Source organism: Drosophila albomicans, chromosome 2L (genome assembly GCF_009650485.2).
Source record: "Drosophila albomicans strain 15112-1751.03 chromosome 2L, ASM965048v2, whole genome shotgun sequence".
NCBI classification, from domain to species: domain Eukaryota; kingdom Metazoa; phylum Arthropoda; class Insecta; order Diptera; family Drosophilidae; genus Drosophila; species Drosophila albomicans.
Window position 1 is genome coordinate 19,504,909 of NC_047628.2, and position 23,297 is coordinate 19,528,205.

At 40.5% G+C, this 23,297-nt stretch overlaps 4 protein-coding genes across 4 annotated transcripts in view; 1 reads left to right on the top strand and 3 right to left on the bottom strand.

Annotated features, from left to right (window-relative positions):
• Positions 1-11,581, top strand: part of LOC117563295 (pneumococcal serine-rich repeat protein) — a 57,200-nt gene extending 45,619 nt beyond the window's left edge. The window contains 4 exon segments of the mRNA XM_034241538.2: positions 4,526-5,398; positions 5,972-6,306; positions 7,180-8,315; positions 8,317-11,581. Of these exon segments, the coding sequence (XP_034097429.1) occupies positions 4,543-5,398; positions 5,972-6,306; positions 7,180-8,315; positions 8,317-9,151 (3,162 nt within the window). The 5' untranslated portion in view covers positions 4,526-4,542 and the 3' untranslated portion in view covers positions 9,152-11,581.
• Positions 11,582-11,585: 4 nt separating this feature from the next.
• On the bottom strand, positions 11,586-12,260 carry LOC117565589 (thioredoxin-like protein 4A). Its single transcript, XM_034244788.2, has 2 exons — positions 12,086-12,260; positions 11,586-11,993 (listed from the first exon to the last, which is right to left on the bottom strand). Exons 1-2 carry the CDS (start codon positions 12,161-12,163, stop codon positions 11,643-11,645), a joined length of 429 nt encoding a protein of 142 aa, XP_034100679.1. The 5' UTR covers positions 12,164-12,260; the 3' UTR covers positions 11,586-11,642.
• An 85-nt stretch (positions 12,261-12,345) lies between these two features.
• Positions 12,346-14,642, bottom strand: LOC117564943 (uncharacterized). Its single transcript, XM_052002851.1, has 4 exons — positions 14,507-14,642; positions 14,231-14,441; positions 13,782-14,167; positions 12,346-13,726 (listed from the first exon to the last, which is right to left on the bottom strand). The coding sequence occupies exons 2-4, from the start codon at positions 14,410-14,412 to the stop codon at positions 12,462-12,464; spliced, it is 1,833 nt and encodes a 610-aa protein (XP_051858811.1). The 5' UTR covers positions 14,413-14,441; positions 14,507-14,642; the 3' UTR covers positions 12,346-12,461.
• A 1,001-nt stretch (positions 14,643-15,643) lies between these two features.
• Positions 15,644-23,178, bottom strand: LOC117565582 (transmembrane protein 94). Its single transcript, XM_034244779.2, is given in 10 exon segments — positions 15,644-16,162; positions 16,228-16,477; positions 16,538-16,703; positions 16,766-18,188; positions 18,190-18,893; positions 19,421-19,517; positions 20,554-20,713; positions 20,781-21,486; positions 21,546-22,185; positions 22,729-23,178. Coding segments are annotated over 10 exon segments (4,497 nt in total). The 5' UTR covers positions 23,007-23,178; the 3' UTR covers positions 15,644-16,089.
• Between the last annotated feature and the right edge of the window lie 119 nt (positions 23,179-23,297).

The following is a 23,297-nucleotide window of genomic DNA, read 5'->3' on the forward strand; positions in this document are numbered from 1 at the left end:
ATGGCAGCAAGAGATGGAGAAAGAGAAAGAGACAGAACAAGAGAGAGAGAAGAAGTCGCTTTAAAGCCGAAAAACCTAAGGCCTTTAATTTCTATAATTTTCTACAGCTTAGCAGACATTTTAATTAATTAAAAATAATAATAAAGGCGGAACAAAACAAGGCAAACAACAAGAAGAAAAGTAAAGAAGCTGCTGAGAGATTGGTTAGAATATCGAAGTAAAAGCGGCCAAAATTATGCAGCAAGAAGAATATTTTCATTTTCATTTATTTTTCTTAATGCTTTTTAAAAGCGGCTTATAACATAACATAAGTATGTCCGTGGTTATGTGGTCTTATTTTGAAGTACAATGCTGCTTATTTCGATAGGAATTGTGCCGAAAATTTCGGGAGATATGATGAAATATTTATTTATTTAATTTAAAACAAAACAAACAAATTCTAACAATATTATTAAAGCACTGGCTGCAAAGGCCTTCGTCTTGGAAATGAAGTATACATTTTTATATGTATGAACAGATAATTCGAAAAAAATAAAATGAAATATATATTAGAAATAATATATGTTAGAAATAAAGGAAATTATAATAAAAGAAATCATAGAAACAATAAATAATACAAGACAATGAACATTTTCTATTCATCAAATTTATTTCTTACATATTTAACTATTTTGCTTCAACGATTTCATTCATAAATATAAAATTTCCATTTTCTTTTAGTTAAAAATATTATAAATTAATTCATAGTTAATTCGTGTTAAAGCACAGCACTTATTATTTTTCTTTATTTATTTATTTAATTAATTTATCTTCTACTCACGACTGATGATACCGATAGCTTAGTGCCTATCGAATTGCTAATGCCACCCGATACCGATAAGGTCTATCGACTATCCTCCACCTCTGTTACATTTATGTTTATAAATATGTATATGTATTTATATTTTTCAATGTATTGAATGATATTTATAAATTATTGGCTTTATTTAATATAAATAAATTAATATATTTATATATAACTTGAGAATGTTAAAGCAATTGATTCAGAACTAATTCAAATTCACAGTGCAAAATTGTATTTATTTATTTTCCATAAGTTACATAAGTTTTCGAAGGCATTTGCAGTTCAATTAATTAGGAATATTTGTATTATTTTGTAAGTCATTTTCACGCCAAGTCCTAAGCAAATGTCTCGCGGTGTTCGAATACATTTTTTGTATAATGCTTCAATACACATGAATGATTTCTTTGTCGAGGCAAAAGCTCGAAGCACAACTCAATTTGATGTGGCAAATATGCAACACATATACAAACACATTTACTCACAGAACAAATACAATACATTGTTCGCTGTGCTATATATAGATACGTACATACTCTTATAGGGATATATTCAATATATAAGTATATATAATTTCAATTGATTTGCCGTCAATTTCATTTTGGGCTAAATTCAAAGCGTTAAAAGGCAAAAATGGCCTGCAGAAAAACTCAGACACAAACACAAACACACATCCAGATACTCGTATACATAAGAAACATGACGCTAACATTGATGAATTATTATTTGCAACACACACACACACACTTAGTCTATAGCTATAGATATACACACAACAAATAAATACATTACGCATACGCACCGTGTGGCAACGAGCCGAGTCAAGTTGAGGCCGCCTGTCAGCAATGTTTGCCGTTGTAGCTGCTGCTGCTGCTGCCTTTGCCCCGTTAGTCTAACCGCAATCATTCATCATGCTGCACAACAACAATAACATGTTGCTCTGCCTCTCATACCTTCCCTTCCCTTCCCCTCTCTGCTGTGGTTAGTCTCGCTGACCATTTTCCGCTCATTTTACCCCCAAACGCCTTGACATCGATATTGGTGTTGATACACACTCTCAATGCGCCGACATCGTTAATGTTCTTGTTATATTGTTGTATGTATTCTCTATACGCTTCAGCCTTTATTAAACTTTGGCTTAAACACAATTATCAGTTTGCTACTCGAATCCCTCACGTGCCTAACACCGCCTGGTAATCCATCAATGTGGTCAACACTGCGAAAGAGAGAGCACTTTGTATTTTAGGCCCACACCTGAGGTACTTAAATCTCCAGAGGGAAAGCAAAGAAACAGAGCTGAAACTAGAAATGCACTTCATTGCCCAACAAATTATCCAATCAACTTGAGCAGGCAAAATAGTAAGGTAGAAAGAAAAAAGTCATTAAAAATCACTTGAAAGTGCTTCGACTGCAATTTGAGTTAACAATTTCGCCTCATTATGCGCACGAATTATGGCCAATGCCATAATGGCCATTAAAAGTTTTCTTCTTTTTTTTCCGTGTTGCAAATGGAAAACTGTGAAAGAGCATAGCAGAGAAAAGAAATGGAAATGTGTATGTATAGCAGAGTCAAGGTGGCTGAGACACATTAGACCAAAACTTTTACAATAATCATTTGGCAACGACTGATGGTCAGTCAGTCTGTCTGTCGTTGTCGTTGTCCTTGTTCACACAAAAAAAAAGATAGGATGAGATGTGCAGCACATACACACACAGAGAGAAAATGGTATAACTATGTACATAAAACAAAAAAAAATATATCGAAACGAAACGAAAAAAAGGGAAAATTGAAGGAGGAAAAAAGAAAGAAAGAAAGAAAAAACGAACGGACCGACAACTCAGATAGAAAATTCAGTAGAGCGCAGCTCCACAAAACTGCGCGGCTGTCAATACAAAAACGAACAATTAGATGGTTGTTCAGAAGAGGGAAAGCTGAGAGGTACCGAGAGAGAGAGAGAGAGAAGAGAAGCTGTCAATGACAATGAGGCGGGCAACAGGCGAATCGTCCTTCTGAATTATTGAGCGTGCTACTTGTTGAAAATCCAAGGATGTAATGGAGCCTCGAATGCCTGACGAACAAACTGACTGACTGACTGACTGCCTAACGCATACACACATACAAATACTCTTGTATGTGAGTGTAACTTTAATTTACTCATTTCAACAAAACGTTAAAAATTTACCAAGTTATTTCCCCCAAAGGGAATGTCGGCCATAGCAGCGTGAGGGCGTGAGAAAAGTGCTTCGCCGAAGAAAATGTGAAATGAAAAGCGCTAAAAACAATTAAAAACTTTGCGGCGCACTTGAAGAATGTGCGAGCCCTGCTACAGCTATAGCTTTAGCTTCATCTTCAGCACAGCGTAACGTGGCCGAGTTTATGGCTTTTTAATTGCTTTCCCTCGGTTTGGTGAAGTGCGAAGAGAGGGGCGCGACTCGCGGAGACCGAAGGTGCTAAATTGGAAATAGAACCTAAGCGCTTTCGCTTTATTTATCTATACGCGTTAAACCGTAGCATACTTTTTTGCGCATACAAAAACCAATCAACTTGAAGCGTCGCGTCGCATGGGGGGTAAAAAACGAGCATGAAAGCAAATAAACTCGTTTATACAAACAATTTTGCAATTTATGTTTGCACTGCGTCAATAATTACTCAATATGGCATCACAACTATCACTTTTATGTGTGTGTTAGGTCGCATTCAATGTGTAATTCAACTTTTTAAATTTATTTAAAATACAATTATCAATGCCGCAATCGAGCAAATACGAAAATACAAACTGCAAACATTGCATTACATTAATTCGATGTTGATAAATATTTTGTTTTACAATATAATTAGGTAAGCTGGTAAATAATGAGCAAATAAAGTATTTATTTAAAATACATATCAGTTACTTTTTATTTGAAATTTCTTTACTAACAATTTTTTGACCAAATTGGACAAATAAACTTATTGAAATGAAAGTGTTTATTTAGAAATGAAAGCTTTACTGGTATTCTAAAAATAGCAGTTACATAATTCATTTTGATATTTATTTAAAATGTACAACAATTTCTTTACATACGAAATTGTGAATTTCTCAAATAAAGCCATTTAAATAATAATTTATTTAAAAGATAAAATTTTTGTTTGTGGTATAAATAAATGGAAATTCATTTTTTTATTTACTTAAAATAAAAATAAATTTTTGTACAAACCATATAATCAATCAATTGGTCGTTAAATAATTTATTAATTTTGAATTCAAAAATGACTGTACAAATCTAGTTTTAAAATTAATATGAACATATTTTGTTAGCTTATAATTTGGGATTTTAAAATTTGGATTTTAAAAAGGGAATTCATTATTTTCAGTCTATATTCAAATTAAAATTATTTCTCCATCGTTTGAATGTTTTTTACTTAGCTAATGAGCCACATAAAAGTATATGAAACTTCCCACAGAACAAGTTAGTTAACAAAAGAGAATTTAAAAATTTAAGATAACTATATGCATATCAAACCAGTCAAAAAACAAGCTTATGGGTACTTTTTTCGCAAGCTAATCCTTGATACCTTTTTATAGGGTTAAGCTTCAATATACACACATAATTTTATAGCTTACTTTTAATGACATTTTGAGCTGCTTATTGGCGCTGTTTATTAATGTTACTTTTTGTTTTTTTTTTTTTTGTGTATTGCAGACAATGTTTCAATAGAGATGGCCAAACTTTCGCGACGTGCTTCGTCGTCTGCAACAACGCCGCCAACAGCCACAGCAACAGCAACCGCAACAACAGCAACTGGAAGTGGAACAGCAAGTGGAACAACATCAGCAACAGTTCGTCATGCTCGAGGGGCAAATCAACAACAACAGCAACAGCAGCAACAGCAACAACTGCAACGCAACACGCGTGCCTCGAGCAACAGCCTGCGAAATGCTCAAACGGCCAACCTTGTTGATCCCGATGCCAGCGTTGCTCACGAGCTCTCAGCTGCGGCAGCAGCTGCAGCAGCATCGTCCTCTTCCTCATCCTCTTCCTCGTCAGCAGCAGCAGCGGCGGCGGCATCGGCACCGCCGACGTACGCCAGTCCGGTTTACCACAACACTGCCATCAATCCCTCGCCTGCAACCACACACGTACCCGTCTCGGCCACGCCATACATGCCGCTTCTGCCGCCCGGCGAGCGCAATCTGACCGAGGCGGAAAATGCCGCCGAGCGAGCGCGCATACGCGAGGAATTCTTTGCCACCTATGACGTGATGACCGGCGTTCGTATTGCCGCCACGCTGGGCGGCTTTTTTGGCCTGATGGTCTTTCTCATCGTGTGGAAGAGTCGCAGCAGCAGCAACGAAACGCTCAAGGTGCTCAAGGATCCCAAGATGGCAGCTGTCGCCGCCGTTTGCATGCAGGAGGAGGAGGAACGCGAGCTGCAGGAGGCGATTGTGGCCACCGGCATGTCCATCTATCCGGATGAGTATGATGCACTTGTGTATCGCCGGCAGCGCATGTTGTCGCTCGGCAATGTGAGTGCGCCGCCGCTGCTCAATCGCGGCTATCGCTGCGCCTCCGTGGGTAAGCCAATGCGTATACGTAATACTCCAAATTTAGTGTTTGTAAGAGGAGACAATGGTGGTTTATATTAAATAAAATATATAAAAGCAACGATATTTTATGTACATATTTTAAAAAAATATGTGTTATATTTATTTTGATTAAAATTAAGAAATATTTTAAAAAATATTCATCTTGAAGTTAGACTATTAACTAGATTACTAAAATCTACATATTAAAGATATTTCTGAATAAAGCTTAAAAGTAAAATTTAAATGTTAATATAATACATGATTTTGTACTAGATAATTTGTGCTTGCAATATATGCACGATCAATTCCATTTAGTTAAATTAGTCAAAATTAAGAATTTTAGTCAAACTTTTTAAATATAATTACAAAAATAAAATCACAATTTTTATTTAAATAAATTTGAAAGAATTAAAAATTATTTAAATTTGAATGAAGAGAACTATAAATTATTAAAAATGGTATTTGATTATTTATTAAGAAATAATATAAGGGTGTAAAGAAGAATTTTATAATTTATAATAATGTATACCTGCTAACAAATATTATTATTATTTTATTATAGGTGGCGTGGGCGTGCCTGGACCTGTGGGCTATAGCTATCTGTTGGAGCCGCCGCGTCGCTTTTCCTACTCTGCGATGTCGGCGGGGGGCGGTGCTCCGGGGGCCCCAGGAAGACGCAAGAGCGGCTCTGAATCATCGCGTATTTTTAGCAATTATCCAATGGGCGGAAGCTTTGGCACGGACGATTACTTTATGGAAACGGAAGATGAACTCGAGCATGAGGAGTATATGCAGCAAGATGCCCACGAGGAGGAGGAGGATGAGGAGCAGGAGCAACTGCATCAACGCACAGATTCGACGCGAAGCAAACAAGGGTTTCTCTCCGTACCATTAGCGGTGAGTGGTAGACGAATAAATAAGTGATTAGCTAACTACGCGGAATGATTTAGGAAAGAATTGACAGAAAGAAAAACGTTCCTTAGATCACGAAAAAAACTTAAATAAAGATGAAAAATATAGCAAAAGTAAACATAAATTTCCAATAAAGAAATTATTGGTTTTAATACATAAAGCAAAACATGCAAAAGTATTGTAAATGAATTTTAAGCAGAAAGCATTTGATCAACAACGAATCTCTTCAATTTTGCCCCTCATTTTATTTTATGGTCTTTATTATTAAACATTTTTCTAACATTTGTTTATAAAGAAGCATTTTATGACTGAATCTTGTAGCTTTTGAACACACTCTTTAGGTTCATTAGAAATCAAGAGCTTATGAAAATAAACAAGTCAATCAAAACCGAAATGATTTTGTTGTAAATCAGCTCTTTATTTTTAGAAATAATTTATAAGTTCAACAATTTGAGAATTGTTTTCAGAACTACTTGCTATATATATTATACTTGCTACCCAAGGAATAGAAAGGTATTATCATTTCTTAATTGCTTTGGCTGACAATTTTACATATTTAGACCTATTAAAATATACCAAAATATTATACCGCAATAATACGACAATATACCGAATGTCATATTTGGTATACCAATGAAGTACTACATTCGAAATAATGGTATATTTCGAATTAATATGCCAAATATGGTCTTCGGTATATTTTAGTTCTATTTCGTATATTTTAAGAATAATACCTCACTTTTATTCAAAATGGAAAGAGGATACTTCACAGTCGAGCACACTACACTTTAGTTTTCTCACTCGTTCTTTCTCACATCTAATGTATTTTCTCCCCTCTCATTTTACCACAATTTTCAGGGCCACGACTCGCGTCGCAGCAGCGCCATGACCTGCTGCAGCACCGACAGCTCCTACTTGGAGCGTCGCACCTCGGCCTACACGCTGGGCATGAGCAATCTGCCGCCGACGCTGCAGCGCAAATTGTCGACAGCATCGCGCACCTCGAGCATCGAGAATTGGGATTATTACTATCCGGACATTCAGGTGATACAGCCCACGCCCAAGGCCTCACCTTGCCCCTCAGAGCGCAGCATACACGAGACGACGACGACGCCGAAATCGACGACTGCATCGGCATCGGCATTGGCTTTGAGTGCGCCCAACATTAAGCGCAAGCACAGCATAGTCTCTTATGATCCGGAGAGCAATCAGGCGGGACGCAAGCAGCAGATCCACTCGATCAGCGCGGACACTGTGGACGTGTATCCCTACAATCAAACGGATGTGAGTTTGCCGCTCAAGTCGACACCTCAACAGCAACAACATCAGCAACAGCTGCATTTTGGTGATTCGCCATCGGAGGAACTTCGTCTGGGCGTGCGGCGCAAACTGACCCTGGTGGAACTGCAGCGCAGCAGCAACAACGTGGAGAGCAACAACAATAGCTTTCCCTACACAGCGAATGCTGCAGCGCCTGTTGCAGCCACCGCAGCGTCTGCAGCCGCCAACAGCAATGCCACCAACAATGCCACCTCGAGCAGCATTAGTGTGGACAGCACTCCGGTGAGCTTGGATCGCCTCAATGGCAGCATTAGTCTGGGCACCGTTTCGACAAAGGCGGCGCCCGTGAATCCCTTGCCCGCCTTAGAGGGAAAACGTGCCCCGCTCGCCTCGTTAAGTTCCTTTAAGATCTCATCGCTGGAATGCGCCGACTCCGAGTTGCGTTCCCTCGACGAGGACTCGGTGTTCGGGCTGGAGGAAAGTGCCGCCGACACAGACGATGACATGCAACAGCTAAGCAGCGACAGCGAAGAGCAGAATTTGGCACTCGCAGCAGCTCAAGTGGCGCCCATGGTGCCGACAAATTATGTCAAATCGGGTCCGGTGGTGTTGCCCATCAAAAGGATGAGCTTGAGTTCAGTGCCCATGACGGGCGCCCGACCACGACGTCCACAGCTGCAGCGGCATCGAACCATAAGCACAGCCAGCGAGCGACAGTCTGGACAGGCTGCAGTTGGCGCTGCCGCCTCCGCTGGAGACGCACTTTGGGGCCGTGATCTGCAGTCCGTTGCAGTCGCGACGTGGCCAATTGTTGCAGCAGCACAGCGATCCGCAGACAACGACGACAACCACAACGACAACAACGACGACGACGACCACAGAGGATGACACGTGCTCCACATTGAACACCGAGCTGGGGCTCCTGGATGCGGTGGCCACAACAAGTCCCTCGGGTGGTATTGGCGGCGGAGGTGGTGGTGGTGGGGAATCCACAACGCATACGCAGTATAGCAGCCTCAATACAGTCATCAGTGTGGGACACTCGAGTCCAAGTCCACAGTTGGACAATAAGTCAACAGTTGGCAAGCATGCAGCACAACAACAACAACAACAGCAACAACAACAACTGCCATCCAATAGCAACAGCAACAGCAACAATAGCAACAGCAACATTAGACTGGGCCACGATCCGTGTGCATCCTCCATATCGGATTCGGTGATAGCCACACAGCGGCCCCAAAGCATTTGCATGCCTTCCTCGCTCAAGGAGCTGATCCTACGTGGCGGCGGCGCCACCAGCAAAAGTGCCCATCAGCTCAGTTTGCATCACAGCGAGGCGACGTCGAGTGCAACGCCAGCTGTGATGTTGGAGTTGCCACTGATACGTCTGCCCACAGATGACGACGATGACGACGACGATGATGATGATGTGGAGCATGGGTTGGGCAATGCAAATGGCGGCGAGGATAGCCTGGAGGATGAGTCGCATTCAAGGGATCCCAGTCTGCCCGGCAGTTCCAGAAAGTGGTCAAAGGAGACGCTCTTCTAGCCCAGCGAGCTGCAGTTCCAAACAAGATCACGAGCTTAACGAGTATTGTTGGGTCAACCCCGAAAAATTAGTAATATACAGAAATATAATATGATAATGTAGTAGGCAAGGAGCAGCTGAAAAAATGCAAAACAGAAGCAGAACAACAACAACAACAACAACGTATTCGTACTTAGAGACTGTTGTCTATTATTGTTAATAGAACTCTTAAAGGTTAAGTAGTGATACTCGGATTTATTTTTCACACTATCTATTAACAGGAATACAATACATGCGAAATGTATATTTATATACCTATACAGATACATACATACATATAGTATATACATATATTTCTATATAGAACTCGTAGTATTTTGCCAGCAGCCAGCCAGCAGCAAAATCTGAAAAGCAGATATCAGTCTCCCCCTCACATAAAAGAAGTATAATACTACTAATACTATATATCATAAATGTTATTTATTTATTTATATTTTCTACTATAATGAAATACATTCTTCTAGTGTCTTAAACAACAGCAGCAACAGCCAAAAACCAACAAATACGATTACTTCAAGTATTGTATATTAGAAATTTTTTATAGATTGCACACTCACACACACACACACACCCAAGAACTTTAAATAAAAACATTCAAAACAAAAACATAACTGATGTACACTGACAGATAAAACGGAAAAGTATGAGCCATAATATTATAATAACAATATTAGTACATACTTATAATTAGATGAGAACTTAAAGACCTCGATAAGCATTAGTCGAACTCTATTCTACTATTATTCTACAACTCTTCTATTTTCTATTTTTTTGATAACTTTCATAGCATCTCTTTACCAAATTCATGTATTTTCTGGAAATTCTTCGCAAAAAAGAAAAATTAAAAACACTTTTTGAAAATGCGATAAATTAAAGGCCATTCGAAAGCAAATTGTTAAAATTACAAACAAAAAAATAGAAAAAAAACTGAAAAATACAAAAAAAAAACTATGATATATAATTAGTTGTTGTCAAAAAAGAAAATGAAATTATAGCGTTACTTAAAACAAGTGTTAAACAAAATAGTATGAACAATTTCCTAACTCATCCCACCTACGCATCTCTATTTTTCTATGAAAATGCATTTGCTCCACAAGTGAGAATAAAAGTTATAGCAAATAATTATGAAGAATTATTAAATAATATATAAATAAATAAATAACTTGTATTTTTCAAAAAAGGAAAACAAATCAAAATACATATAAAAAAAGCCATAACGAAAAAACAACTAAAATTAAAATCTATATTATAATATGATATATGAGTAACAAACAACTAGAGCTGCATTTTGTCGTTTTGTGTGGGAGATTCAACGAAACCTATTAGAGACTTTCTCACATGCCTGAGCCTAATTTGTACCTATCCTATTGCATAAGAGTAAAAACAAATAAGAACAAAAATAACTAAATCAAGCCCTATTTAAAAACATATTTTTGAATACTAGTAAGGTATTTTATACGATGAACAAATCAACTCAAATGGCGCCTAGGAAATGGTATATCAAAAGCAAAAGGAAACTAGTAATACTTGCAAGTATAAAACATATAAATAAATATTTAATTGTTGGTTATATGCTGAAGTCAATGAAAAACAACAAACCAAATTTAAAAAAACGATTGTAGCGTTAAATTTGTTTCACAACAAAACGAAAAACAAAAATATATATTAACTAAAAATGTAGCTAATAAACACATATATATTTAATAGCAAGAGAAGATGAAAAATAACATAAAAAGAGATCGTAAGTTGTACAAGTCGAATGAAAAAAGTAGCAGAACCAATTGTTAAACCTAAGCTTATTACAATTATAAGAGATCCAAATAAACCAAAAAAGCGAGCTGTTGTATTAAATGAACAATAATGAAAATGTATTCAAAATGGTTCAACTTGTACACAACTTTTGAGGAAAATGTGTAGGAAATGCGTCGAGCGATTTTCAAATTTCTTTTTTTTAGTTGAACACAACTTATTAAAAAAAAATTGAGGAAAACTCCATAAACTCTTTTGTTGTGGCGCTTTTCTTTTATACTTTTGTACTAATACTATTTCCTATAAGTATTTCACACAATCCAATCTTCTAATTTCCATAATCATGTATGTACCTTTAGCTAAATTTTAATTACAATTGGTAAAAATAAAAAACGAAAACAAAACTGAGAAGCATGGAAAATGAAAGCAATTGACAAAATAAATATACTATTAAATACAGTTATAAAGCCAAAGAGCTATTAAAAACACTTAGTTAAATGTTATACATATATAATGAAAAACAAATGAAAAAAAATACAAAATTGATGTAAATGTTAGCGATATTATTGAGAAATGTGACAAAAAAATGAAAAAGAAATAAACCAAATGAAAAAAATATACACAAAAGTTGCAAAGACAAAACTCGTTTCAATTTCAAGATACTTTTAATATAGCCTAAAATATATACAATAGTTGATCTATCTTAGTATCTATATTTGGTGGAGTAATCCTTTGGTGAGACAACTAAACCACGTCCTTTTCTTGCTCCACGATAGACGGTCTCCACAATGTCAATCATTTCCTGCTTATCCTCGAGTGGCCAGTTGATTTTGTTGTTATTACCCGTTCCCAAATCAATCATAATGTGTTTGTTGCGAAAGAAGAACATCACGGTGCAGGGATCGTACAATTCGTACATTTTGTTAAAGTCCGGCACCTCTGTTATGTCCACTAAATAGATGACTGCAAAGTTTTTCACCTTCTCGGCAATGCTGTACATGACCTCGTCCATTTTCATACATGCAGGATCCCAATCGTGGCCGAAACGTATAACCTAGTGTAGGGGGAAGGTTTTAATCGAGTCTCTTATGAGACTTTGCAGGCCACACGAACTGGCGGCACATTGGAATTGCTTTAATTACTTACAACAACACGATCTTCCTCCGAGAGTATGGCCTGATCAACTTGCCAGCCATTGTGTAAATGCGGTAACATATACGACATCTTGTAGCTTGAGTTTTATTATTATTTTCGCAAAATTATTAAACGTAAACAAATCGCCAGGCGAATTGAGAAATCAGTATGACAGCAAATGAAAAACGCCAAGATACTATTTTACATATACAAAAATATACCAGATTCATGTTATGCAGCTACCCTTTTTAGTATATTCGGCGAGCTGTTATCGATAACTGTGCATAACGCAAAAGTTTCAAGCGCAGCCAACTTCACTGCTCGCGCCAAAAAAAAGTAAAACCGTTTTAAATTACAAGTGTGTTTTATTTGTAGCGCCGGTCGTCAATTATAAATATTTTTGCTTAAAGTTATCTATCTGCTGCAGCACATTTACTGTCATCTCATTAATAAACTCATTCCTACTCTGCTCCGAATAATCGGGTAAACTACGTCGCGACACATAGTGATTGGGCAAATTGACCTTATGACGACCAATCGACTTGATGATCAGCCACAGAATGTAGAAACTAAACCACACGGTGAAGTACAGAGGTATGTACCACAGTTTTCGACCAATATAGAAGTAGCTGTACTTTTTAACACGTGGCTCTGGTGGTGGTGGCGGTGGTGGAGGAGGCGGTGGCGGTGTGGTTGGCGGTGGTGGTGGTGGAGGTGGAGGAGGAGGTGGCGGTGGTTCCACATGATGATGATGGTGATGATGATCATCATAGATAAGTTCGGGATATGAGACATCGGGAAATGAGGGATAAGCATAATCATGATGATCTGGATAGTGCTCGTGATGCTCGGGATGATCATCATGATATTGCAAGGGCTCAGAGTAATCGTGCCCATGGTCGTGATGGTGATCATGGTCATGGTCATGATCGTGGTCTGCTGGCTTTGGCGCGGCCGACTCTGGATGGGATTCCAACCAACCGGGCGGCGGTGTTGCATATTCCATGTTAGGATCATACTTGTTATCGTCACTGGGATGCGCTTGGCCGCCAGTTTGTAACACTGGCAATGGGCCATCATCGCCGCCACCACCACCAGGCATGCCTCCTGTATCACCATCATCGCCGCCGCTCATCGCATCGCCGCCAGTATCGCCTCCCATCGCGTCGCCTGCATCCTTTCCCTCATCCTTGGCCGGCGCCGGATTATCTTGTGCACTCGCTGGCAGTGTACCAATCACGTCATCATTCTCGGGATCATCATCAGCTGGAGCCGCTGGCACTGCGCTTGCTGAGCTCGCCGCCGGCAGCTTATCACCACCGGCTGGGATCACAGGACCAGGATATTGATAGCCCGTGCTGGGACTGTTGTAAGCATAACCGGCAGTGCTCAAAGCATTCCCCGATGCAGGTGGCAAATAGCTGGAAATTGTATCCGAGGGCTGCGCAGCCTTGGGATCCTGCGATGGCGATGGATATTTGGTATTGAGCGGCGGAAAGGAGTAGGCATCCTTGGGCGGCACATAAGAAGAGACGACATTGGAACCGGCAGCTATTTTGCCATCATACTGCTGTTGATGGGAATGCTGATGATTGCCCTTGAAGACATTTGAAGCGACGCCTTCACCGGGAGCAAAGCGATCTTGAAATTGACCTAGATAGGATACTAGCAAAGTTAGGATGAAGTTCCAATAAAATCTCAAACTCACCACGATTGTAGCCGCGCTGCGGATTCCTGTACCGTTGACTCTGTGTCTTTGGTCGCTGTGGACGCTGTGTCTTCCTTTGCGGCGTGAGAAGCTGGCCAAATGGATACGAGGTGCGATAGTCAATAGCGCGTCCAGTAGACGCAGCTTCAATCAAACCCGGTGGCGGCAATTCGCTAGATTCTTCTGTTGGCTGCTCGTGCGTTAAGGGCGTGACGAACACAGTGTGTTCCTGATCCACTACAGGCTTTATTTCAGTCTCCACCACAACCTTTGGTTCAGTTTTCACCTGTGCTTCTTGTATATGATTGTATGGTATGGGCAAAGGCAGCGCAGTTGTCGTCGTCGTTGTGCTTGTTGTGGACACCACATTCTCACTCGAGTTGAAACTGCAGATTACGTGGAGGTCAAGAAAATTGTTTCACTTTGTAGCCACATGTATTGGAACTCACATTTTGGGAAATATTAAATCCGTATTCAGCGCCTTGTAGATGCGTGGTCCCTGATCCGCTGCAGCACCATTCCCGCTCATCAAGACCTGGGAATAGGCCTCGATTTGCATGGGCAGCAGCAGCAAACCTAGCGCAAGGCTTAAGACTAAAAGCAGCGCACACTTTGCGCCGAGTCGTGTCATTTTAATTAGTCTTCTTCACACAGGACACTCTTTATATATTTTTGTGTTATTTAATTTCGTTTAATCCTTTTTGTTTTGTATTGAGCTTACACACTCGTCATTATCCGTTCGAGCTTCGCGTATAGCTCGACTGCACCGCACCGCGCGAAATTCACGAATCCACTGAGAAACTGAAGCTGGAATGGTTTTATTCCGAGTGTGAGCCGTGCAGAGACATGTATTTGATTTCGTTTTTTCATGACCCAGTTAAAGGTGCTACTAGAAGTGATCTATATAGACTTAGTATGCATATATAGTCAGCTCCATTGGACAGCACTTTCATTTCGCTGTCGTCGCCCAGGTGCTAATTAATTGTTACTCCACATATTCCAATCGCAGTTCATCGCATCTGCCGTTATGTTCTTTAGCATCCCCAGCCATGTCCGAAAATTCCTCAATCCGTTAGAGAATACATAAGTATCTATAACCGGGCGTGTGGCTGTAATTTTGCAAGCAATTAGAAAGCTTCTCTAATTTATTAACTTTAATGCCTTCAAATAATTACAAAAATTGTCATTAAAATCAATTTAGAAGAGAGAAAAATTAATTACTAATTTGAGATCATTAAAAATGATTTTCAAGTAAAATATTTACGTTAAGAAAATAGAATTGTAAAGAATTCCTAATTAATAATTCAATCATTTATATCAAAACATAAATATTATATTTAAATCATGATATTCCAAAAGGTCTCAATACGAAGAACAATCTTCAAGTTCTTTATTTCCTAGTGCAGTGCCTCAAGCAATTTATATTTATTTGTTACTTCCGCATATTTACATATTTTCTATATGTACAATATTTAAACATTGAATGAAATTGTCAACTTTAGTCTGTAGGACGCAGTTCTCGTAGGAAAAAAGGTGCTAATTAAATCGAACACCGAGACATGTTTTTGTTAAAGAAAGGCATAAAGCAACCCAAATTAAATGAAGAATCCGATGTTAGATTAAAATAAAGGCAAATGTCGATTGTCAAAGCCACTGACAACAGAGCTAGGAATACGTAGAATAGTGGGATGTGGGTCACTGGATCGTTCCGACAATTGCGTGCCTGCTCCGATTAACACCTTGCGAGGCGTGCAACAACTTGTTGACGCCACTCATTGACAGCTGCCCCATAGCAAAGTATATCTATAGAACGGAAACCAGTTCTGAAAAAGCATTACAATTGCGCTCGTTTACAACTTTTACTTATTTACAAGCACACTTCTTTATTGTCTGTTCTGTTTTTTTTTATTCATGTGAAATATGTGTATTTCATATAATAATTGCAAGTCTTTTAATTGTTAGTACACAAAAAGTTCTGTCATTGAAACAAGGAACACAAATTCTCAAACGTTTTACAAACTAACTAAACAGATTTGGTTTCTCTTTTCTTTCTCTTTCCAGTTGTTGTTTTGTGAAGTGTTACAGATTAATGAAAATGTTGCAAAATGTTGTAGTAAAATCATAATAGAGTATTAATTAAATATTCACAAACATAAAACAATAAAAATACTTGTAAAATTAATAGATCTTGTGCCCATAACGAGCATTTGTGAAGGTAATAAAAAGAAGCGTGATATTTTTACGAATATATATATATAGATATATACAGCCTTGGCACATAACACTGGTGTCTTTCATGTTGGTGCCTCTAGAATGGCGAATTCATGCCCAACTTGGTGCCAAAATCAAGACGCGCTCGACGCTGATACCGCGCATTAACTCTGCAAAGATCCAAAGGAGGTTAATGAGTAAAGATATTCATTTAAATTTGAATTCATGTATTTACTTGTTCTCCTGAAACTTGGCTAGTTCGCTGACCAAAAGGCTCAGCAAGCTGCTGACAAATAGCACCAACAACGGCAGCCAGAGTTGTGGCAGCAGCTCCTCCAGCGACTCATCCAGTAGCATTTGCAGCCCACAAATGAAGCCATGGAGCAGCAATAACGCCAGGCAGGTGAGCGCCCAAATGTGATTGCTCAAAGGATTGCGCTGCCAGAGCGCATGATCGCGATGCACAAACGTAATGGAGACGAGAACTAAACGAAAAGGAAATATATGAATAAATGAAGTTTTAACTTGAGCTTTGAATGTCATACCAAAATGCAGCAGCACCGCAAAGAGAGCACAACAGCGTGCAATGTGCAGACACTGGTAGAAATTCATAGAATTTTCATTTTCGAGATCCGTGATATTCTCAGAATCCTCATCCTCCACGTCATCACTGGTTACCGTTGTCGTCATGCACATCCAGTATGCAATGAGCTGCAAGTGAAAACATGTTGAATGCAAAATGAATTTATCAAAAAACAGTATAGCAAACTTACTGTGGCAATGACGGGTATGAGAAACTTGCAGCCATAGCACCACATGACAAAAGCAAAGGCACGCGAATCGTATTCGGTTTGCTTCTTGCTGGTGGCACGACTCATGATCTTTGGATCGAGATCGATGTGCGCCAGCGAGATGCCAATTAACGGCACGGGCACACACATCAAATAAATAGCCAGCAGCGGTGTGATCAACGGCGGCAGTGAGAGGCACGCGCACAGCACATTCAATATGGATATGGAGCCGGCACAGCACGCCCAGAACTGTATACAGTTCCACAGACCCAGCGAGAAGCGGCGTGACAGCTCAATTATGGCCACCAGCGAAAGTGGGTCGTCGCGACAAATGGCTATGGAGCAGGGCAGCGAATTGAGCAGACGGCTCAAATAAATCGGTGAGACGGTGTGCGCTGGCGATTGCATGGCACGAGCACCGCTGCCATTTGTGCCAGACTCCAGCAGCTGTTCGTTCGCAAACGCTTCATCGGCGGTGTTGGATTTGCCACGCTGTTGCTGTTGACGCTGCCAGTTGAGCTTGTTGTGCAGGATGTTGGCCTCCGTGTAGGCATCGACATCCTGACACACCTGCGGATACAGTGGCTCGACAGCAATGCTGCAATCGGCCTGCAGAAAGATGTTGGCATTATCGTTGCTCGCCGAGCTGCCCAAGCAGACGACAATCTCGCCATACGATTGCATAATGTCGAGCATTTGGCGTGTGGCCTGCGCCGAGCAGTCGGTGAAAAGCGACACCTGCAGCGGCACATTGTCCACCTGCTCCAAATGCGGCCGAATGTTCTCAATTCCACGCGGCAACTTGGCGCGATTTGACATGTCAAAATTGATGGGCGCACTCTGATCTGTGCTTTCGGTGAGCGTGCTGAGCGAACGACAATTCTCATCCATGGCCGAGTCTAGGGAATGTCGCTGCTTATGTCTCTCTGGATCAGGCTCGGCATCTAGCTGTAATGCGACATTCTCCATGCTGTATTCTTTGCTGTCATCCAGCTCATCGTCGTCATCTGCTTGGTCATTTGTGGGGGGATTGCATTCGTCGGGATTCGATATGGCACCGGGTGCTGAGCAACTCAGCGTTTTCGACGACTCCAAATTGTTGGGCGGACTGAGCAAGTAGCTCAATTTGGGGCCATCGACGGGATCACCTACAATATCAGTGTTAGAATCAATGGGCGTCGATGTTGTGGCAGCTTCAATGTGAAAGTCTTGGGCACTTGATGGTGGATGAATGGCAACAGTATCTGTGATGGTGGTGGTAATTGTGGTTGTGGTTGTATTGTGCTCATTAAGTTTACCCGACTTGCAGTTGCCAATCGTCGCGTTCTCCGTCTCCTTGGTCTTGCTAATCGTCACCTTTTCGCGTTCACGCTCCTTTTCTGGCTCCGGTTCGCTAAGCAACGAGATGACAATTCCAGCCCGACTCGAGTCCCATTTTCTCGGAAAAGACACGCGAGCGCAACTCGTTCTCCTTGCTGAAGTGCACGAAACGAATGCAGGCGCGTTCCAGACGCTCAACCAGATGCACAATGTCATTTTGGGCCTGATACTGCATCGTCACCATGCCAATGAACACCTGATGACACTGCATCTCGAAGCAGCCCTCCACATCGTTGCAGTCCTCATCCTTGCTCTCCGAGAACAGCAACGAATCGGTGCTGATGCTGTGACTCAACTTCACATGATGTCCACCCTCGAAATCGCAATGCGACTTATCCACGTGCTGCATACGCAACTTGGACTCTGGCGGTAACTCCAAATACGCAATCTGACCATTGCTATGCAGTGGTCCACTCAGCGCTCCATGGATCCCATGACGCAGCGGGCGATAGGCGAATGCTGTGCAGTAAGAGGTCAACGCACTGCGCTGATAAAAGTCCAGTGCGCGCTTACGATCCTGCGGCGACAGCGGCCGCAAATCCTTGCCATCCCAGAAGTCATCGCAACAGTCCAGTATAATGTCCGCTGTGCCCTGGGTGAAGAGCGACAGATAGCCACCGGGATTCTCTCGCATTACCACCGACAAAGAGTGCGGAAACGGCACCTTCACCTTGGTCGATAGCTGCAGCTGTCGCGCAAAGCGAATGTCCCGACGCACCACGTCCGGTTGCTGAGGGGTGTAAAGGAAAATTTTACATGAGTAAATTATGAATGGATAAGGAAAGCATAGAAAAGATAACTGATTTTATGGTAAGTAAGGTAATTCCTTTTCAATTTCTTACGTCTCAGTTACTAAACTTAATAAGTGATATTAAATATATGACAATTTTGTGTACTAAATCAATAATTTATTCATAGAAAGTGAAAGAAAGTCTTGGACTAAATTTCAAATCGAATTTTCGTACCCATATTATTAATTTAAATTATTAATCTTGCTCAAAGTAATATGTATATCTATCTACCTCTCATTTAACGAATATCAGACTTATAGGTACAGTAGTCTTTGGTTACTAATATCTTAACTTGACTCCCAAGATTACTTGTCTGAATATTTCTAAACAAACAAAGCCCAAGCATTAGAGCATATTAAAATAAATAAACTAAGATATTTGTATATAAGGAAATACGCATTGATAGCTTAACGATCGTTAATACATTTCTGAAGTACACATGTCTGAATGTCTGAAGGTCACTCACCAGATGCCTATAGCTGGCTAGCTGTCCCTCCAACGCAAAGCGATCGGTGGCATGGTTGGTGAAGCCAATCTGCTTGGCAAGCTCGCACAGACAACGTCTGGGGTGTGAACCACAAATCGAATAGAATAGAATTGTAGAAACCGATTAGAACTGGTAACGACATCGTGCTGGATGTGCGAAGGTGGTCTATGAGCATGCAGGCGGGCAGACGGATGGGTAGAGGGGCGGCAGGGGCGTAGTCAAGCGTAATGGGTGGACGAATAGTTGGATGAATGGATAGATGGGGCCAGACGATGCATGTATATATTTTAAGCATTCTTGGCAACATAATAATTTCTGTGTTACTTAAAATAGCATGCCAATTAAGTATAGACGAATGTGGTGCTTGGCATGGGGGCGTTTCGATTTGGTGGAAAGTGGGTTCCATACACATGCTGGTAGTAGTATATATAGTAAATACAAAAACAACAAACAAAAAATGTATTTCAAAATACATCTACAAGATTTAGAATGTAAAAATACGAAATGAAATGAAGAGTGTGCAAAATGCAACTAAATAATTGCTAAACTGTAAGATTAGTGTAACGATAAAAGTGTTTTCAAATTGTATGTACATTGTTAATTTTAAATGCTGACTTTTATGATGGATACGACAGAGGAGGGGAGGTTAAATAATTTGTTTACAATTAATGAAATGAAAATGTCTTTCATTAAATCCAATTAAATGGAATAGTGACAAATTATTCCAATGAATTTATTTCAATTTTTACAATAGAATTTTATTTATTTTTAATTTGCTTACTTCAAAAATGAAATAATACTTTAAGTATGATTTGTATAACTTTACCAATTGCATGTTTTTTAATTGTTTGTTTATATATATGGGGAAGAGATCGGTTTATCGGTCCAATTCAAGTGTCGGATGTGTTTGCAATTCAAACAAAAATCAAAAAATGCACCAAAAACGTTGTTCTGGGCATCAATCACATTTCGCATTTACAACGAGGATGCGTAAATGCTTTAAAAAATCATTAGACTAAATATTGAATATTTATAAGTATTTATAATCGATATTTCTGGTTTTGGTTATGTAAGAAAATGCTAAGAATGAGTATGGCAAATGAACTACGTACCCATGCAATAGGCTTTTCATACTGGATTCAAACATCGCATACCGATTTGTCACGGGCACCAGATCTTTATCGAGCATGGCCACGGCGCTGACATGCCCACAAAACTGGGCATAATGCTCATGCGTAAGCGGCGAACAGGTGTTTAATAAAATTGCTAGACCTGGAAAAGGATTTGAAAGAAATTAGAGATAAGTTTCGATTGAAATGCAGTTAAACTTGTAACAAACCCAACGGCTTCAGTGATTTAATATGTGCTTTCCACTCGTGATCGTCAAACTCCAGCCGAAACGGACAATGCTGATCGTGTGTCAGATCCAGCACCTCGGCTACAATCCCTCGTTCCTTGTTCTCTTCGTCGTCCACGTTGTCGCTTTCCGTTGACATGGACATCTGGCTGCCGTCGTCTTGCGGCTCTTCCTCTGTGTTGTGTAAAAAGAACACCTTTTCGGCAGTGGGATTTGGCCACGATAAAATACCCTTTTTGTCCACACAACAAAGCGCTGAAATGGAACCGAGAACTTGGACCAGATTAGCTGAACGTGGCAGCAGTTCACTATCGCCCTGCCAGAGCTGTGTCCAAATGCGCAGCACATTGGAGCGCATCAACGAAATGCTATCGTAATCATAGGCAGGCGTATCCAGATCCAAATCCTCAAATGATTTGCTGGTGGCCTTTTCGAGTATGGCCTGGGGTGTCTTGAGGAAGCACTGCAGTCGTGCAACACCCCAAAGATTCATGGAGATCCACAACAGTGGAAAGATGAGTGGCAGCAGTGGAATGACTGCAGCCGCTGGCGAAGCTATGAGCACATGGCGCCAATTGTGCTTCTCATCCGAGGCCAAGCCATAGCCATGCAGGCGCAGCAGGCCTGCAAAAAGCGTGATGATCAAGGCAGTGATGAAGCCCCATTGTTGTATGTACTTTGTGACCAGCTGGAACAGAGAGATTAGATACATTAATGTTTGATCTGAAGTAGATTTGAGCGACTTACCAAATAGCGCTGTTGATTGTAGATAGTCGGTGGGCGATTCAACGAGTTTCGCAGACACAAACGCAAGTTATCCAAATACGGCGTCGTCTCCAAGCAACACACCAGATCTGGAATGGGAGCACGTGCTATGGGCTTAACAGGGGGATCACCCAGCTGTGCCGCGGTGCCGCCATAAATTTCGCTAGCACTAAAATGCCGCTGTGACTTCAGTTCATGACACGGGCCGGGCGATATGTGACCCGGTCGCAGAACAATACAATCTCCACGCACCAACAGTGCCCAGGGCAAATTGACAATATGACCATCACGATAGGTCCATTGCAGCGAGACGCATGGCGACATGGGATTACTCAAGTGCGGATAATTTGTCGCCTGCCACTTGTCACTCAAATGCTGCTCCGCCAAACGCAATTCATTCAACGCGTGTCGCGTCTTGCGGAAGATTTCTGTGCGCCTCAAATTGCTCTCTCGTATAACGACGCACAAGTCGAGGAGGAGTATGGCCAGCAGGCAGATGGCTGGCCAGCACATGCCGGTGATGAGCAGTGCGCCACTTGTGACCAAGGTGGCGCCAATAGAAAGCCAGCCCAAGGGGCTATTATATTGATTCACAAATGCGGCACGCAATTTGCAATAGCAGCTACAAAAGGTCAGCAAATTAAATGTTATTAGCCACAAAGGTCATAAGATATATATAATCTAATCTAATTTAAAGAATAGTCTAACAATAGTGCCCCAAGCCATGTTCCTAGTACATATATATTATTGTAGCTTAGAGTTAAATTATATAGTCAAATTATATATGTATTTAGAACAAGTTAGGTCTTGAGACTGTTTTTAGTTTTAGTATTTAATTGTTAAATTTTCCATAATTGCATATTGTATTTAGTTAAATTAGTAAACTACTATACCAATTTATTTGCCATAACTCAATGACTGAACAATCAGCGGACAGCCCAAACGGTAGGAAGGCTAAAGATCGGGTTTCTTAAATGTAACTATTTAAAATTATACATTGAACTTGATCCCTGTTCTCTAGTGCATTCCTTCGTTAAGTTAAGAGAGCAAGTATTTAAACCACTGCTTATCAAAGACACTAATAACTTGTAAACATATTTGAAGAATTTAACAAAATGCAATGCTCACTAGTTAACCATATTGCAATTTTATATATATTATTTACCTCTCCGCACGTTCTTCCTTCTCATGCTCCAGCAGCACCTTTTCAATCTCTTCATGGAGACGCGATAGTGCCACCTTGGTGCTTAAGCCGCGCTGTAGATTCTCCTTTGGCGCGGCAGACGACGCATTTGAGTGTGAGTGCGAATGTGTGTGTGCATGTGTGTGCTCCGCTGTCTGTGGCAAGGTTGCAGGCGACGTTGCCGCCGCCGCCGCAGTCTCTTTTTCATTGTTGCTACATTTTGATGCTGCTTCGGGTACTGCTTCACTCAGCTGAGGCATTTTTCGCTCTGCACGCGCCACAAATCAATTAATATTTGCACTACGCACACCAGCTTAACACATAGTTTGTTCAATATTATTATTATTATGCACGGCTGCTTCTGCTAGTGGCAGTGGCGTGTGTTTATTTGTTGCTGTTCGCTTTAGTTGTGCGAAATACATATGTGTGTGCGCGTTGCCAAGTGCCAGCATTTATATGCAGTTGGCAACGCCGTTCACTGATAACAGCTCAAAGCAAACAATTATTCCACAGATGAGATGGGAACCCGCGATAGTTAATAGCAGCAGTAC

Excerpts from the sequence above, each read along its gene's own strand:
- LOC117565589 (XM_034244788.2), bottom strand. The coding sequence starts at position 12,163 with ATGTCGTATATGTTACCGCATTTACACAATGGCTGGCAAGTTGATCAG. Across the intron at positions 11,994-12,085 it reads CGGAGGAAGATCGTGTTGTT|GTTATACGTTTCGGCCACGA; the intron begins GTAAGTAATTAA and ends CCCCTACACTAG.
- LOC117564943 (XM_052002851.1), bottom strand. The coding sequence starts at position 14,412 with ATGACACGACTCGGCGCAAAGTGTGCGCTGCTTTTAGTCTTAAGCCTT. Across the intron at positions 14,168-14,230 it reads GATTTAATATTTCCCAAAAT|TTTCAACTCGAGTGAGAATG; the intron begins GTGAGTTCCAAT and ends CGTAATCTGCAG. Across the intron at positions 13,727-13,781 it reads GCAGCGCGGCTACAATCGTG|GTCAATTTCAAGATCGCTTT; the intron begins GTGAGTTTGAGA and ends TATCCTATCTAG.